This window comes from Prionailurus viverrinus, chromosome C1 (genome assembly GCF_022837055.1).
Source record: "Prionailurus viverrinus isolate Anna chromosome C1, UM_Priviv_1.0, whole genome shotgun sequence".
Taxonomy (NCBI): Eukaryota; Metazoa; Chordata; class Mammalia; order Carnivora; family Felidae; genus Prionailurus; species Prionailurus viverrinus.
This window is the reverse complement of record NC_062568.1, coordinates 94,984,187-95,001,265: the sequence shown is the minus strand read 5'-3', so window position 1 is coordinate 95,001,265 and position 17,079 is coordinate 94,984,187. Positions and strand designations below refer to the sequence as shown.

At 34.8% G+C, this 17,079-nt stretch overlaps 1 protein-coding gene across 2 annotated transcripts in view; it reads right to left on the bottom strand.

The window, feature by feature from the left end:
• DPP10 (dipeptidyl peptidase like 10) overlaps positions 1-17,079 on the bottom strand; it is a 653,109-nt gene that overhangs the window by 473,740 nt on the left and 162,290 nt on the right. For both annotated transcript variants that reach the window (XR_007155206.1, XM_047873649.1), the window contains exon 3: positions 2,344-2,439. Coding sequence is in view for 1 of the 2 variants with exons in the window: in XM_047873649.1 (XP_047729605.1) it covers positions 2,344-2,439 (96 nt within the window). In the remaining variant the exon portion in view is untranslated. The remainder of the gene's footprint in view (positions 1-2,343; positions 2,440-17,079) is intronic.

The following is a 17,079-nucleotide window of genomic DNA, read 5'->3' as shown; positions in this document are numbered from 1 at the left end:
TATACTAAGAAAACCTAGTGAGACATCTCATAAATAGAAAGATCACATTTCACCTTTTGATATAATCTGTGATAATGAGGCCAAGGTTACACATTTTATCCACAGAGTTCCCACTGTATTTTCTGGCTATGTGAGGAATATGTAAATAGGCCAAGTATCTAGTGATTGCCAGAAAGCAGATCTGAGCTGGATAAGAGAAATGAATGAGTACAAATCTATTCCTCTACTTGAAAAGCAACCCAGTATATACAATCTACTAACTAACAGTATGTCAATTTCTTCAGGGGTATTTATAAAGAGTGTCTGCCTCTAAGAGCTTAAATTTTGTTTCACCTTGTTTAAAAGCTTGTTTTTGAGCCAAATTATTTTATAAACATGTTAAGTCTTAGGTTTTACTTAGAGTATAATGAGAAGAACACTGCAGCTTTGTCCTAAGATATTTTGTCAAGATTAAGTTTACCAATGATTGGCAAAGAAATCATGGAAAAAAAAATGATGAAAATAACTGACTGCAAATATGTTACTTTAGTATCTTGTAAAGTGCTAAAGTAGAATGTATGTCCTGGATATTGAAATGTGGCTTAATTTAGCATGCAGTTCACTGCTTAAGTATCTGTCCAGTCCTCTGGCACTTCAATATCAAAGTGTCAGTTATACACAGGAGTAAATGCCTCTTTAAATAGTCCAAGTTCACCTGAGAAAGGAGAAAAGTCCATGATTTTTTTTCTTGATTTCCAAAGACTATGCAAATCTCTATAGTTTGGCCAAAACCGTGGTAAATAAAACAGAATATTGCTGAACAGTTCAAATCTATTGACTCCTGATTTTTTCCACAATTTTTATGTCATCACCTTTAATAGAAAATAGAAGTGCTAGCAAGTGCAAAGACGGTTTTGAAATTAAAAACAGAAGAAACATTTGTGAGACATCCATGCAATGACTGGTAATGATATACCTCTCCATTAGCCTTCTTTAGTCATGGGGCTCATGTGAAATAAATACAGTGTATGTCTAAAGTAATCATAAATGCAAGGCAACAATGCGGCAAATCCCAAAATTGTGAACAATTCAAAGTGAAAATATACAAATAAGTTAATAAAATGCTATTTTGTTTTCTCTATCAATAACACCATCCCCATGGCACACATTCATATCCCAACCAATTCCAACTGAAACTTGAGTTTATCTAAAAATAACAGTAGACTTCAATTAAATACATTCATTCATTTATTCAAATCGTGAGTGTCTTCTGATCTCCAGGAATTGTATCAGGGCCAGGTAAACAAGTATGATTTGGCCTCTGCCCTCACAAACTAAGTTACATCCTTTTTATAGCTTCCACCAATTAACATTTAATTTGCAGGCATAAGTGCACTTAATTAGAATATTAGAGAAGAAAGAATGGGCTGTATGTAAGATGATCTTTATTAAATGAAAAAGCAAATCTCCTTTTATCTGTCATACAAATAATCTAGTCTATGCCTTGAAAACAAGCACAGTTATTATCTCTAAATAAAGTGAAGGGCAAAGATTAACAGCTATCTAACCACAGTGATTAGAATGGTCAGGCAAACTGGAATATTCAAGAAATGGACACATGACTTCCTTTTTACCAACACATTTCTTATCCAATAATTTCCCCTATTACCTTTCATTAAGAAAAACTAAAGTCCATAGAGCGAGCCATTCAGTGGTTTTTATTTTTCATTGTTCCTTTTTAAATCTAAAAGCTTTTTTAAAACTTTTGACAATAATAAAATCAGAACTAACCTAAGAAGAACTGAGATGCTTTTTTTGTTCTTTTTTTTTTTTTGTCTTTTGGGGCTTTTTTTTACCAAGCCAGAAAAAGAAAGTGCAATATATTTCCATGTCATATGTAAGTATTTCAACTTTGCAAAGATTCTTCCTAGTTTGTAGCACTTAAACTTAAAAAGAAAAGCCACACAGAGAAAAGAAAACTAATCTGATTGCCAAATTTGAAGCATTTACATACACAGCCTCCCAAAATCTATACTTCTACAAGTATAGATTTCTACACCAAAAAGCATTATCCAGAGAAATGTTAAGATTTAGCACATGCTTAAAGTCACATAACTAGCAATCATGAGGCACTGCAGATATAGAACAATCTAATACTTGAGAATAATTTGAATGATGACCTATCTTAGGAACTGGCTTTCTCTCACATGAGCCAAGGTATTAATTTCTGATTAAATGGTACATTGGTATATATAATTGCTGAAGCATAATGTTAATTAAAATATTAGCTACCAAATATAATTATTTCATTTTAGTTACATGGAACTCAAAATAAATACAGCACATACAGATGTGTGCACATACCATTGATCCACCGAGCTTCTGGGTCATGAAGCACAAAATCTTTCCTGAAGAGGTCTTCTAAAGACAATCTGGTTTCTGATGAATTTGTGAGTTCATCTAAAATAAAACAAATCTTGGATTAGACACTTGTCTTATGTTAGTTTTCAAAACTAATGAATTATAAAATTTGGAATATTTTGTTTCAAAGATATGTTGAGGACAACATAGTCATTTTAATATGGCCTTTGGCATTTGAAGCTTTTTGTTTCATGAACGTTTTCATTAAATTATTTTAAATATTATAATTATCTTCATCTAGCACAAATTTAATAGATCAATCCCCTGTTATGTAGTGATATATAATATAAAAGCAATTAAGAATTCCTGTTGTGCTCTGTGCCCATTTTTCGTGGTTTAACCATAATCCATTCCATTACTTTCCAAAACCACTTTGACATATTCTCCTAACGCTAAACTTATATTTTTGTTGTAAACAACAAAAATGAAAGAGTTGAGGGTCATAATATAAATGATAAAGAAACTTCCCAACTCAGAAGGAAGTTCACCAAACAGAACGAATACCATGTTCCCACAATTACTACCAAACAAACACTAAATAGATTTAAAAGATAAACATAAAAATTCAAATAATACAATTGCAGAATATTAATAAAAAGCACACATTTATATAGGCCCCTGACATAGAAACTAAGTGCACTCCCCTTTTCAATTCAAAAATCTATGAAATGGAAGAATAATATGGATGAAGTACCCAAATCAGGCATAACAAACATGCTTTTGATACTAGAGGTGATAAAAAGTGAGCAGTATTTCATTTTCTTTTCAATAGCATTTTTTATTTACTGTATAAAATCATCTTTGTTACCTTTCAGCTGTGACCTTCACTCTGGTTGATACTAAAATGTCAAAGACATATACTAACCTCATTAGATACTGTTTTTTAAAGGTTCAGCCTTATTGCAGTGAGAGCTTTTGTTTCTTCCAGCTGAAAAGCTGTGGTAGAGAATCAATAACTTCAAATGCAATTTCCTTTCACATGAGTCAGCCATGTATTTAACCCACAAAATAATCACTACAAAACACCTGGAAAAAATATTACTAATGGCAATAGTGAGAATTGTATGATGCCAAGCCTAGCGTAGAGCATTGGGATTACATATGGATTTTCAAAACAAAATACCCCATTTGATAGTCTGACACATCAAAATTTGAACTTTCTTCATTCATTCAACAGATAATGGACCTTTAATTTTCAAAATTTTAAATGAAGAACTTACTGTAAGATGCTGGAGACCTGTCTGTCTGTCCTGAGGGATTCAGGATAAATAACTCTTAGATTAGACAGTTATCTCGTGTCAGTTTTTTGAAGCTAATGAATTAGAAAATTTGTAATAGTTTGTTTCAAAGCAAGAAGGAATATGGTAAGTGTCAGAATAAGGATAAAGAGTATTACAGAAGTTCAAAGAAAGGAAGAGAAAGATCTTGCAGAGGGAATTAGAGAAGGCCTAAGTTATAAATTAAATTACCAACTCTCATCCATTGCTAGAGTGAATGCAAAGTGCTACAGACATTTTGGAAGAGGGTTAAGCGGTTTCTACCCAAACTAAACATACGATCCAGCAATTGTGATTTATGGTATTGACCTAGGGGAGTTGAAAACCTATGTCTGCACAAAACTCTGGCGATGAATGTTTATAGCAGCTTTATGCATAATTCCCCAAACTTGGAAGAACCAAGATGTCCTTCACTAGGTGAATGAATAGACAAATAGATAAATCCAGATGACAGAATATTATGCAGTGATAAAAAATGAGCTATCAACTATGAAAAGACACGGAAGAACTGCCAATGCCTATTATTAAGTAAAATAAGACAATTTGGGTTTTTTTAAGTCTATTTATTTATTTTGAGAGAGACAGAGGCAGTGTGAGTGGGGGAGGAGCAGAGAGAGAGGGCAAAAGAGAAACCCAAGCAGGCTCTGTGCTATGGAAGCAGAGCCTGATGTGGAGCCTCAACCCATGAAACTGTGAGATCATGACCTGAGCCAAAACCAAAAGTCAGATGCTTAACCAACTGAGCCACCCAAGTGCCCTAAAAGAAGACAATTTGAAAAGGCTATATACATTATATGATTCCAACTATGTAACATTCTGAAAAAGGCAAGCTATGGAGATACTAAAAATATCAGTGGCTGTGAGGAGTTTTGGAGCAGGGGTGGGAGGAAAAATAGGTGGAGCACAGAGGATTTCTAGAGCAGTGAAACTATTCTGTATGATCTGTATGATCTGTCATGGTAGATACAAGTCACTATACATTTGTCTAAATAAACACACACCCATTTTTCTGACAAAGATTTTTGTTTCTGTTCCCATGTAAATTCCACATATTTTGTCTATTGTTTTTTAATTTTTTTAATGTTTCCATTTAATTTTGAGAGACAGAGAGAGCAGGAGTGGGGGAGGGAGAGAGAGGGAGACACAGAATTGGAGGCAGGCTCCAGGCTCTGAGCTGTCAGCACAGAGCCTGATGCAGGGCTTGAACCCACAAACCGCGAGATCATGATCTGAGCCGAAGCCACCAACTGAGCCACCCAAACTCCCCCATATTTTGTCTATTGTATCTTTTATGATACAGATGTTTATACATATTTTGTTATGGGATCTTTTACAATACAGATATAGATGTTAATGTGAAAAAATACCTTATAAGTCAAGGGCACCACAGCAAATAATCTTATTTTCAAATAATATTTCAAATTATATATCAATAATTTGCAAACATCTTTCTTTATATGTCTTTAAAATCATATTTCAACCTTCCAAATTGAAGATCTTATTAAAACTGCCCCACATATGCACAGAAAATTGGAAAACTTTAACCATTGTGTAATATTATAGCTTTTAATTTAGAACTGCTTATATCACTTAAATTTTATGTACATTTATAATATTGTATCTTTTTTAAAAAATGTTTTAAGTGTTTATTTATTTTTTTGAGAGACAGACAGAAAGACAGAGCATGAGTGGGGACAGGCAGAGAGAGAGGGAGACACAGAATCTGAAGCAGCTCCAGGCTCTGACCTGTCAGTACAGAGCCCGGTGTGGGGCTCAGTCTCATGAACCATGAGATCATGACCTGAGGTGAAGTTGGACACTTAACCAACTGAGCCACTCAGGCACCCCTATAATACCGCAGCTTCTATTTTTCATATATATCCTTTACATTTTCTATTAGATTTAGTTATAATTATATAAGTTTATTACTTTGAACAGAATTATTTCTCATTCTTATTTTATTATATATTATATATAATGCATATATATAATATACGATTTTAAAGTATTTGCAGATTCATATGCAGTTTTAAGAAATAACACAGACAGGGGTGCCTAGGTGGCTCAGTCGGTTGGGCGTCCGACTTCAGCTCAGGTCATGATCTCACGGTCCGTGAGCTCAAGCCCCACATCATGCTCTGTGCTGTCAGTTTGGAGTCTGGAGTCTGCTTCAGATTCTGTGTCTCCCTCTCTCTCTGCCCCTCCCCCACTCACGCTCTGTCTCTATCAAAAAAATGAATAACCTTTAAAAAATTTTTAAAAGAAGAAGTAACACAGAAAATTCTTTATGTACTTCATCCAGTTCCCCTCAATAACATGCAACACCTTGCATAATCAATATCAGAAAAATTGATATTTATACACGCTATCAAAATTATTCAGATAGATTTCACATTTTACATGCATTCATTTGTGTACGTGTGTGTGTGTGTGTGTGTGTGTGTGTGTGTGTGTGTGTCTGGCTCTATGCAATTTTATCATATATAACCAGCACCAGTTAGATACTCAACAGTTCTATCACTAGATAGAACTGTACTTTTATTACCATGGCCTCCCTCTGCAACCATTTGACAAACACTAATCTATTTTCTATCTCTGCAATTTTGTTATTTCAAGAATAGTAGGTAAAAAGGATCATACAATATGCAAGCTTTTTGAATTTTTTTTTTTCACTCAGAATTATTCCCTTAAGATCCACCTAAGTTGTTGAGTGTATCAGTACTCTGTGTCTTTTTATCTCTGAGTAATATTCTAGGGCACAAATGTACTACAGTTTCTTGAACCACTTACCTGTTGACATACATCTGGGTTGTCCTTTATAGTTTTTGAATTATTAGGACTACAGCTTCTATGAGCATTTTTTTTAATGTTAGAGAGATAAAGAGAGTACAGGTGGGGGAGAGGGCAGAGGGAGAGACATTAAGAGAATCTTAAGCAAACTCCATGCTCAGGAGCCCAATGTGGGCCTCAATTTCATGACCTTGGGATCACAACTTGAGCCCAAAGCATGCCAGATGCACAACCAACTGAGCCACCAGATGCCCCTTTGAGCATTGTTTAACAGGCTTTGTATGACAATAAATTGTCCTTTCTTTGGGATAAATGCCACAGTGTGCAACTACTTAGTCACACGGTAAGCATATGTTCAGTTTTGCCAGAAAATACCATAGGTTTTTCTGGTCTGGAGTAGTTGCATTATTTTGCATATTCAACAGCAATATATAGACCCAGTTCCTCTGCATTCTTGCCACAGTGTATGTGTGTGTGTGTGTGTGTGTGTGTGTGTGTGTGTGTGTGTGTTTAATTTAGCTATTGTCATATAATTATAATGATATCCATTGTGGTTATAATTTGCATTTCCCTAAGAGCTGATGAACATCTTTTAATGTGAATTAATGTGAATGTAAACAGTGTATCTCTTTTAATGGAATGTCTGTTAATGCCCTCTGTTTCTAACTGGATTGTTTTTGTTTGTGTGTTGGCTGAACTGTTAAGTTAGAAAGTGCTTTATTCTAGATACCGATCATTTGTCAGATATTTTAATTTCAAATATTTCTTCCAAGTCTCTATCTTGTCTTTTCCTTTTCTTAAAAAGGACTTCTCCAGAGAAAAGGCTTTTAAATCAATGTGGTCCAATTTTTTAATTAGTTTTCCCTTTTATAAATGATGTTTCTGCTGTCAAAACCAGGAGTGCATCACCTATTCATGGTCCTGAAGATTTTCTCCTACATTTCTTTTTTCTAACAGGGCCATAGTTTTATATTTTACGTGGAAGCTCCTGATGCACTTTGAGTTACTTTTTGCAGATGGTGTGAAAATTAGTTTGAGGTTTATATTTTTTTTTAATTTTTGTCTACTGGATGCCCAGTTTCTCCAGCACCATTTGCTAAAAGCAGCTTTTCATTTTAGTGAATTATTCCATTATGTTGAATGTCAAATCAATGTTGAATAATAATGGTGGTAATGATACACCTATCTTTTTCCTCTAAAAAAAGAGCTTAATATTTCTATATATCTTAATGTCATTATTGAATAAAATAATTTTTCTAGAATTTTAGTAAGGAATCTCTACCATTCTTAGGTAATATTTTTATTACTATGTCAGTTAGAATTTTTATTTGAAATTATTACTATATCATTATACAGTTTCAGCCTCTTACATATAAACATTTTCCCCTCTTTTAATGCATTGATATAAAAGTTGTCTAAATGAAATTCCGAATTTCAGCCACTTTCTATCTCTATAACAAAGCTCAATTGGCCAAGTGAATTATTATTATTATATACTGCTAGGTTAATATGCAAAATCTTTACTTAAATGTTTAGATCACTATTGATGAATGAAATGAGATGACCCGTTGTTTTTCCATTTTGTGTCATACAAATCAGTTAACAGTTGCATATTTGTATTAAATATTTTTGAACTTTTATTCTCTGACCTTCAGTAAATTAACATATTTAATAACAATTATTCTTTTTTTAATTTATTTTTTTACAATTTATTTTGAGAGAGAGAAAAAGAGCAAGAGGTGAGGGACAGATAGAGAGGGAGGCAGACCCAAGCAGGCTTTATGCTGTCAGTACAGAGCTCGATGCAGGGCTTGAACTCACAGAACTGTGAGATCATGACCTGAGCCAAAATCAAGAGTTGGACGCTTAACCAACTGAGCCACCCAGGTGCCCCATAAGAATTTTTCTTTTAACTGCAATTGAACCTGGAGTTTATTTTAAAATCAACTTATCAAAGTAATTCAAATTATTGTAATTAATCTTTCTTTTAAACAATAATCAGAGAGAGAGAGAGAGAGAGAGAGAGAGAGAGAGAGATGTGTGTTTTAAGGATACTTTGGTTTTAATCATTACTTAGAAAATGAACTATATACTTCTTTTTTCCCCTTTATTTGTTTATTCCTTTCTTTAAATTTACCTTAGGGGCGCCTGGGTGGCGCAGTCGGTTAAGCGTCCGACTTCAGCCAGGTCACGATCTCACGGTCTGTGAGTTCGAGCCCCGCGTTGGGCTCTGGGCTGATGGCTTGGAGCCTGGAGCCTGTTTCTGATTCTGTGTCTCCCTCTCTCTCTGCCCTCCCCCATTCATGATCTGTCTCTCTCTGTCCCAAAAATAAAATAAAACGTTGAAAAAAAAATTAAAAAAAAAATAAATTTACCTTAGCTTCCAGGCACAATCCCTAAGGTCTCTTGAATTTTTTTCAGTCCTGGAATAAAGACATCTTCCAACTATAAACTTCTCAAACTCACTTCTATACTCCATCTCCTCTCTCTTCAAGTATCTTCATAATATTTTGGGGTGTTCATCTTTTAAAATTAATATTCCTCTTTAGAAATGCCCTCCAAACCCTATTGGGTATCTTCATTCCACTGGGGAAACTGAGCTGAGTAAGGTCAAATGTGACAAAGGTCTACGTGATTAGTAAGAGGTAGGACTGAAACTGGAACCTGTATCTTTCCAACTTACTAAAGTTAAACTGTCTCTCAAAATAAGTTTTATTTCCTCATCTTCTTCAATACTGTATCAGTTAGATCTTTTTTTTTAAAGATGATACACAATTATATAAATGTTATTTTAAGAATATCCTTAATGTCTTTTACCCACAAGAACCCTTGTTCAAATTGAAATTCAACTACTTAGCGTACCCTCCCCAGAACTTACTAGAATTCCTTTCTAGTCCAACTTATCTGAGAAAGTACCATTGCCACAGTCCTTCTCTTGTCTCAGAGAGAGTGATACCACAGCACTCACTAAAAAGTAGGGCTTTCTGTTTGTTCTCTTCAAGACATTGGCCGATAACATGTCAGGAAATTTCCAGCTTAACCCTCTGCTCGCTGTTGCATGCTATTTAGTGTTACAACTTCAGGAGCATTTCCAACCATATCCCATCAACAAACATTTATAACCCACATTAGTATCTGATTTCTTAGGAACCTGATTTATGTTAGAATCGTCCAGAGAAATCTTATTATTTGATACATTTTAACAATTGTCTCTGTATGTGAACACAAAGCCCACACTTTGCAACAAAGAATCATGGACAACACTCATTCGTGCTGATCATTCACAAGGAACACTGAGAAGCTAAGTCAGAAGGAAAATGGTAACAGAATATAAATAATTTTAAGAGATGACTTCCTCATGTAAAACTTCTTTCTTAATACATTTTCATAAAACAAAATTCTGAAATCACTACCTGTTCCTAAGATAAAAAATATTACTTAATATTCACACGTCTCATAGCCCTTATTTTTCACAAATAAAGTACTGGGTCACATAACTCTAGTTACTTTGCAACTAAATAGGAGCTACCTCTCTAATATGTGCATGCATGTATGTGTGTGTGTATGTGTGTTTGTGTGTGTAAACATGTGTGCAAGTCTGTAAACCTAATATGTGTTAACAGTTGCTAGTAAAATGCTAAGTACTGGTTAACCAAGTAGGACCCTATGATTATAGTTATAATTATGAAGAGCAGCACAAAAATGCACTGAGACGCAAGGGATAACCAAAATCACAAGAGGACGGGGGAAGAGAGGAGTGAGGCGGTAAGTAAAATAGGTAAAGGGGAACGGCAGAAATAGGCTTCTAGTTATGGTATGAATAAGGCCCAGGAATAAAAAGCACAGCATGAGAGTGATGCCTTGGTGGCTCAGTTGGTTAAGCATCTGACTTTGGCTCAGGTCATGATCTCGTGAGTCGTGAGTTCAAGCCCGACGTCAGGCTCTTTGCTGACAGCTCAGAGCCTGGAGCCTACTTTGAATTCTGTGTCTCCCTCTCACTGCCCCTCCCCTGCTTACACACTGTCTCTCAAAAAGCAAATAAACATTGAAAATTTTTTTTCAATTAAAAAAAAGCACAGCATGAAAAATAAAGTCAATGATACTGTAGTAGGGATGTAAAGGGACAGATGGTAGCTACACCAGTGGGGAACACAGCATTATATAGAAACTTGTCAAATCACAAAGATTTACTTCTGAAACTTATGTAACATTGTATGTCAACTATTCTCAAATAACAAAGGAATTAGAAACATAGTAATCATTTGTTAAATTGTTACAAGATACAGAATCTTAGCTAAAATACTCAGCTTTGGCAACATGAATGCAATGACAGAACTGACATAAAATAATTCATATCATGTTCTTTTTTCTGCTCTAGTCTGTCATTCAAGATCATAGACGGCTACTGGTATTTGTGTGCTTTCTTCCAAAAATCCAATCTTGCTTTTTAAATGGCCTTTTGAAATAAGTTGACTGCATAATCTTAGAAGAAAAAACAAAGTTCTTTAGTACTGAATTGAAGAAAAACTAATTTATGACTTTCAGTTCTTGGTTTCTCTTTATAGAAACCAATTGTGTTACTTTTTATCTAGTTTACTCTCCACATCAGAGGTTCAGAAATGTTTCTTTTAATTTAAATCCTATTTGAAATAATTTCCTGTTAAAATACTAATAAAAAGGAAAATCTAATCTGGCAGTTACTCAGAATTACCCATGAGAATTACAAAGCCATTTTCCTTTTCTGTTCTTGTGACTCTCTCTTCTCTCCAGATGACCACTGTACCACCACCACCTGCATTTCCCACCACGCTGTTTAAATCTCTATTTAGTCTTACAGGTTATTCTCATTCTCTGTGTTTAGTGTCAGTCAGTTCGGGCTACTCTTTTAGTGCATTTCAATGTGAAACATGGGTAAATTTTTAAAGTTCATTGAAAGGATAATATCCCTTCCACACCTCCTTATAAAACTAGTTGAAAACACAGAATAAAAATCATTAGAGTCATTGCTAAATTCCAGACCTAGACAAAATATCTGTTGTTTGTACATTTCCTAACCAGTCAACACAACTTAAAAGTTTTGTTTTACCACCTAACAGCTGTAGCATTACTCACCCTCTTACTTTCTAGTTTTCCCCCATTTTCTTTCATTAGGATGCTGAAACACTATACAGCAGACTAAATGCTGTCAAAATTTATGTCATTTGAGATCAGATACACAATCCCAAATTCTCTTTAAAGCGTCCTCATTCATTACCCAGAAAATGAATAAACGTTTACTAACTCTCAGTTAAAGAATTAGATAGTTCATAATGTAAATTTGATGAAAAAAAGAAAACACTATTAGAACAGAAAAAAAAATCACAAGATGTGTCACAAGTTACACCTATTGCTTTTTTTAAATAAATGTATTTACATAATACATGAAAATCATTAGGCAAAATATTCAGTTCATTTAAAGTCAGTCACTGTCATTATTATGATTGAAACATTAACATGTATAAGTCCAAAAAAAAATAAAAACAAAATGTATTGGTTAATAAGAAGTATCTTTAAAATTTTCAATTTCAGGGGGCACCTGGGTGGCTCAGTTGGTTGATCATCAGACTTCGGCTCAGGCCATGATCTCAGTTTATGAGTTTGAACCCCACATCAGGCTCTGTACTGACAGTTCTAAACCTGCTTCAGATTCTGTCTCCCTTTCTCTCTGCCCCTCCTCTGATCACACTCTGCCTCTGTCTCTCTCAAAAATAAGTAAAAACTAAAAAAATAAATAAAAATTTCAATTTTGGAACCTAAAAAAATTTTTTTGTTCTTTCAGAATATCTTCGCCTCTCACAGTTGTTTCCCTAAGCAAACATGTTTCAAAATGTATATTCTCAGATCTACTCTACCAAAAGTACAGTTGAGTTTCTTCTAGTAATTAATGAAAAAAAAAAGATAAAATGTTCATTTCACTCAAAGGTCTATTTTGGAGGAAGGACACTGAACTATGTTGAATCCATGAAGTCAAAAATATGAATCACAAATAATACATTATTCTTTTCAGTGAAGGACACTTCAAGCAGCTTGTCTCTTACTATTGTGAACATCAATTCATCCACTGAAGCAGAAGCACCAAAAAAAAAAAAAATAGTGCATCACGTAACACCTGTTTTATGGTCCCAGAAAACGACCTCTGTTCCTTCTAGCATGCCAGGAATTTACTTCCAGATCTCTTTCTTTTGCCTTTTCTTATTCTAACATCTTGTGGCAATAGCTAAGTTTCTTGAACAAAGAAGCCAGTCAATTCCTTGTTAATTTTAACATCTAGAACTACTTTTGAATCAGATTAACCTGGTATCTTATAAAGTCTACTAATATAAACTCTTCTAATTGAATTTATTCCCTAATCTGATTATCTTCCAATGACTGTTCCTTCTTGAGTCTATTTCTAGCATGTGGCTTTCATGTAGAAAGCCATATTATTATTTTTTAATTTTTTAAGATGTTTATTTAGTTTTTGAGAGAGAGAGAGAGAGAGAGAGAGAGAAAGAAAGAACATGAGCAGGGTAGGGACAAGAGAGAGGGAGACACAGGATCCGAAGCAGGCTCCAGGTTCTGAGCCCAACGCGGGACTCAACCTCAAAGACCACGATATCATGACCTGAGCCAAAGACACACGCTCAACCGATTGAGCCACCTAGGTGCCTCAGAAAGCCATATTATTTTAAAAATACATATTAAAAATCAGCTATGTGAAAAGTTACCAAACTATGACCAAAGCTGTGTCTATACTGAATAGAATGAAGAAGACAGCTGATAAATAAGATAATCCATATTTATTTATGTGTCTCCTTCTTCCCCATCCCCAGCCTGCCCCTTTTACCATACATGCAAGGGATTTTAAGGAATTTTACATTAAATATTAAATACAAGTACCGATTGCAAACAATTTGCCTCCTATGATGTGTTCACCTTCTCTAAGGTTCCGAACACAGTTTTGGACCTATTCTCCCATTCTTTGTTCTCAAACAAGAAAAAGCAATAAGGCTTCAAGAACAGTCATTAGAGCTAGGAGGTTGTAATCTAGTTCTATTCCACCCTTAACTACCATGTATTCCCATGGCATTAGCACTCAGTCTATTCAGGTATCAGTTTCCTCTTTGTAAAGAGAAAAGGTTGGAGCAAATGACACCACTGTCAGGTATATTCTAGAAAGTCCTATAAGCTCTGTTAGGACAGAGATTGGAAGGGGAAGGACAGGGGTTACATGGTCAGAACTCTAAAATCAGAACAGCTCTGCTTTAGCATATTTTTGACCTCTTCATATATAATTGGAAATACTATGCATACACACTGGCATGCACATACACACACATGGCCTATGAAGCAGGTTGCATCTCTGAGATCCCCTAATTTCTGTTACATTTTACTCAATTTTCTCTTGTTTTCAGCAGAGACTCTAAGTGCTCATCAAATAAAGAATGTATTTCCAGGTTCTGAAGGACTTATTAAATGCTACCTCAAAATTGTCATCTCTTGAATAAATAAACCAAGAGCTTTAGGATTTACTCATAGGTTTAATTAGTCAAATTGGTCAATTATTCAAAATGCTAATCATTCTCAAACCTCTTTTTGAGACCTTTTTCAAATTAACATCTCCTGAATTTGAGTAGAAAAGCTAAATATGAGAAATATACTTGAACAAAGCCTTTTCACATTTGAGAAAATTATGCAATGATTCTCTCTCTCTCTCTCTCTCTCTCTCTCTCTCTCTCTCTCTCTCTGAAATAATGTCTTTTTTTAACCCTGAAGTGCTATGGTTCTACTTTGAGCCCTTGGGCTCCTCTCTAGACGTGTTTAAGTTCTTCTCTCAGGTATACTGTTTATTCCAGTTACATAACTGTGAGTACATTTTGATTTCCTATCTTTATCTACAGAGTATAATTTGTGAACAACTAGTGAAAATGGGTCCTAAACTCAAATTATATACACAATGCTATTACAGCATTGTCTTCCCCTTACACTGGGTTGAAATTTTCACCCTTGGTACAAAACCAATGCGGGGTGCAATTCTCAGCACTTTATCGTTAGCCAACACTATTACTTCCACATGTGCTCAATTAAAAAAAAATTCAGTTTCACTTGAGAATTTCCTGATACAGTTATAAAAATGATAATTGTATTCAGTATCGCTATTAAGATCTTTTTAATATCTGTGCAGTAAACCTGAAGTACACAAAAACAAAAATAGGGGTACCCAGTTGGCTCAGTCGCTTAAGTGTCTGACTCTTGATGTCCGCTATGGTCATGATCTCATGGTTTGTACGATCAAGCCCTGCACTGGGCTCTGCGCTGACAGGGCAGAGCCTGCTGGGATTCTCTCTCTTTCGTGTCTCTCTCTGCCTATCCCCTGCTCTCTATCACACTCTCTCTCTAGAAATAAATAAACTTAAAAACAATAAAAACAAAAACACTTCCATTGTGCATCAACTTGGAAGTTGTCTCAAGGAAAAACATCTCGGCAGCAGCTGGTTGTGCTCAACTAACCACTTTGTTTTTTCTTCATGTAACATGAATTTAATGGAAGTAATGAATAACAAACAATGACTTCAGATTAAAATATAGGTTTCATTCACTGTCTGAAAGTAGACCATCCCTATGAAAACTTTGTAAGCTGAAATGGTATAAAGCAAAGAGAATCCCCTGCCTTCTGAGACATCACATTGTACCACTTCCACTTTTATTGAAGTCCTACATCACTATCTGTTTTTGCGAACCAAAAGAAATCCAAAGGGGATTTGCACTTCTACACTGTACTAATGTAAATTTTTCACAAAAACAAAGTCACACAATGCCAACTTTCAGAGAGTAAAGGATACCTGTGTCTGGCAAATGTTTGCCTTCAAAATGAAATGAACCTCTCATATAAAGCACACATGCATGCATGTATACACACACACACAAAAACCAAACACAAGTGGCTGTTACAAATTATAAAATTTAAACTTTCAAGCAAATATTTGCATTTTGGAAGGGTTGTCCTCTCCCTTGAGTGTGAAAGCTTCCCAAAACTTTTCTAGTGAGATTCATAAGTTGTACCATCAGTGATGTTAACTATGTTTTTGTTTTGTTTTATGTTATAGAACAAACCCCACCAACATTTGGAAAATTGGCATAACTCAGTGAACTCATATTTTGCAAAAGTCCAAGGCACAATGCTTAGAATCATGCATGGGTAAGAGATCCTTTTAAAGTAAAAGGTGACTGATGGGTTTAAATGTAGCAAAGTACTGATATTTTATTGACGTATTTTCAGATTCCACATGGCAACTAACCTTCAAGGATCAATCATTTGTTAAGTTTTCAGGAAGGGTCAAACAAGGACATCTACAACTATGTAAAAGCTATTAAACTACATCTTCCATTTCTAACTAGTTATGAGGCCATGATTCTTCATATATGTCAACCAAAACAACCTACTGCAAAAGAATTAACACAGGGCACATATGAAAATCCTAATGTCTTTCATCCAGGCATTAAACAAATTTGCAAAAATAAAAAATAATGATGTTATATTTTTTGTTTGTTCTGCAAAATATAGCTATTTTTATTACATGTTATGTATATTTACATGTATAGTTTTATCATTGCCATTTTATGTGAATTAATCAATATTTTAGAAAAAAACCTCAGCAATTAAATTTTATTTTCTAACTCAGTAAATGTTGACAGAATTCAAAAGCCCAAAAAGTATTTTTGGGTCCTCAAAAATCTGTTAGAATGCCCTACACTAAGCTCTACTGTGTGTACTTCATTACGTATTTTATTAAGTTTATTTTAGCCTATATTTCAAACTGCTAAGTTTATAGTACATAATATTCTAGGTCTCTACTGTTGTGCATTTTCTTTTTAATTTGATGATATCATTAGATTTAATGAGTGTGCTCTATTGTATTTCGTCTTCACAAACTTTCACAAACTACTTCTCTTACATTCTCTAATTTGTAATGCAAGAGGGACTAAATGGATAAATTTGTCACTGGTCAACATTTACTGGTATAATAAGTGTAGGGAATTGTGTAGGTGATAAAGTTATAAACTCTATGCTTGAAGGCTTCAAATATAGTAAGGAACTCAGGTTACTCACAGACAGACACCAATGCACATGAAAACCGCACCAGCGGAATTTGTCAACAAAGCGATATCAGCGAACATGGAGGAGTAGGCAGCTCTAAGAGGCTGTTTCCTCACAGAAACATTTAAAAAAAAAAGAAGAAGAAGCAAAACTGTCAGAATGAGCTTTTTCAGAACTCTGGAAAAGAGTCAGAGGTTCACAACAACCTAGCAAACACGGAATCCAGAAAAAGGCAACTTAAAAACAGTAGAAAAGCATTGTGGCGGGGCGCCTGGGTGGCTCAGTTGGTTAAGCAGCCAACTTCGGCTCAGGTCATAATCTCACAGTCTGTGGGTTCGAGCTCCACGTCGGGCTGGGTGCTGACATCTCAGAGCCTGGAGCCTGTTTCAGATTCTGTGTCTCCCTCTCTCTCTGCCCCTTCCCTGTTCATGCTCTGTCTCAAAAATAAATAAATGTTAAAAAAAAAAAAGAAAAGAAAAAATCTTAAAAAAAAAA